Genomic DNA, 1,988 nt, shown 5'->3' on the forward strand with positions numbered 1-1,988 from the left:
GAGGGTGGGGGGGCGGGGTGGGGTGGGGTAGAACCGAGGAGAATGCTCAGGGTATGAATAGAAAAGTTTTATTTACATAGACTTCTACTGGAGAATAATAACAAATCACTTCACTAATAGACTGCACTAGTAAAGAACAAGCACATAAACGGAAATTTCAGAGTTATTCATTTTGGGTTAAATATGTTAGCTGGAAGCCTGAAACTCTGGAATCGGGGAAGGAAGCACACAACCACGTATTGGCATCCCAAAATAAACAATTCCATTCTGCATTTCATTCAAAATATCATAAAGGCAATAACATTTCTACCAAAAAAAAATAAAGAGGCAATAATACTGTTTGTCAAATGAGGCCAGTTCTATGTTCATCAATTCTAAATTTCAGCTGGCTGCTATGACTATCATGCCATGTGCCTTCATAAAAAATTGAAGGCAGAATTCAGCATATAGTTCTATTTGGTTGAAAAGTCTGGTTTCTGTGCGTCGGAAGAATGATCTGGTGAAGGGGGTGGTGGCTGTTCCCCATTCTCATTTGTTTCTGTTGGGTGATCAGGTAAAGGAGGCGGCTGTCCTCCATTCCCATTGGTATCAGGGTGGAAATTGATGGGGAACTTTGTTACTCTGGGCTTGTCAGCCAATATATTTCTTTGCACCCTATCTATCAAAACCTTTTGAGGAGGTTCTTCCCTCAGCAGCTCATCATCATAATCGTTGTTCACATAGTAGCCCACTCTGATAAACTCCTGCCCCATATAAGAGCAACTCAACAGCAGCACTGTGACCCCAATGATGTCCTCATCAGGAATCTTTGATGGATCTGGAGGATCAGCCTGGGAAAAACATTCACAGAAGAATACAGATCAATTAGGCAAGCCAGAAACATCTTCAGATTTATACAGCTTTCTCGTAATGGTTTTATAAGAACCAAACTGAATAGAAAGATTTGGTTTACAGATTGTTGGGATTTACCTGGAAGAGAAAGCGATAATTGCCAACATTTACAGGCCCAACAAGCACACTCTCTAATAGTTGGTCACAACTCTCATCTTCAGCAGATCCCACATAGATTAGTTTCCACTCCAAATCTGTATCAGGATGATCAAGTCAAATATTGTTATAATCAGGTAATCATTAGAGAATGCACTCAAAGTAAACAAAATCGATCATGGAGCTACTCAGTTTGAAGCTTTGATATAAGGGGAAGGGTTTTCTGACACATGATTCAAGGAATCAGATCAGAATTGATGGAATTTCGAATCGGCCGACCCCAATTCCGATTATGCCCAATTTCCAAATCCCTTTTTTGAATCAACCATAAATGCACTTAGATTGGACTTTTTTTTTAATAAATAAAATAGTAACAAATCAATGAGACTTACTTATTGTACCAATATCTACAAGACTTTTGAATAAAAATTTTTAAAAATTACAGATTTGCTGAAATGTTTGCTTATTCTTCTTGATCCCATTATCTAGGGTTTCAGCCAATCCTGATCCACCAATTCAAAGAGGAATCTCTAGAGGCCAATCCCGTGTCCGCTTCCAAATTTTTAAATCTTGCTGACCTACATAGACCAGATGATCGCCAATCTACACACATTTACTGCCTCATGACAGATCAAATGAGGCTGAAATTGGCAGGGAGGCTCGAAGGTTCCCTACTCATATGTCAAGTTTCAGTCCAAAAGGAGTTAGGCAAGTGGAAAAATCGGACAATAACAAATCCACAACTACCTGAGGATGCCTATGCTAATAAATGGATGGCTGAAAAATGCATGGGAAAATTCCAATACAAGGGAGCACATAGGAATGAATTTGAGTCTGAAATTTGACTCAAGGCTAATCCAGAACATTTCTTTGATAAGCCAAATTGCCAAATTACCCTTCCATGTGACACAAATAGGTGCGTAGTCTAGAGATACCAACCTGTTCTCTGGTATGTGCAGAAGCAAACAACAAAAAAGAGCAGCTTTTTTTTTTTTTTTTTT

At 38.9% G+C, this 1,988-nt stretch overlaps 1 protein-coding gene across 1 annotated transcript; it reads right to left on the bottom strand.

Moving 5' to 3' along the window:
* Window positions 1–253: 253 nt before the first annotated feature.
* Window positions 254–1,085, bottom strand: LOC122079058 (probable histone chaperone ASF1A; the record flags this gene model as incomplete). The annotated part of the gene is given in 2 exon segments (XM_042645299.1): window positions 254–830; window positions 970–1,085. Coding segments are annotated over 2 exon segments (494 nt in total), but the record flags the coding sequence as incomplete, so codon positions are not given.
* Window positions 1,086–1,988: the final 903 nt, after the last annotated feature.

The sequence above is a fragment of the Macadamia integrifolia genome, chromosome 5 (assembly GCF_013358625.1).
Source record: "Macadamia integrifolia cultivar HAES 741 chromosome 5, SCU_Mint_v3, whole genome shotgun sequence".
Taxonomy (NCBI): Eukaryota; Viridiplantae; Streptophyta; class Magnoliopsida; order Proteales; family Proteaceae; genus Macadamia; species Macadamia integrifolia.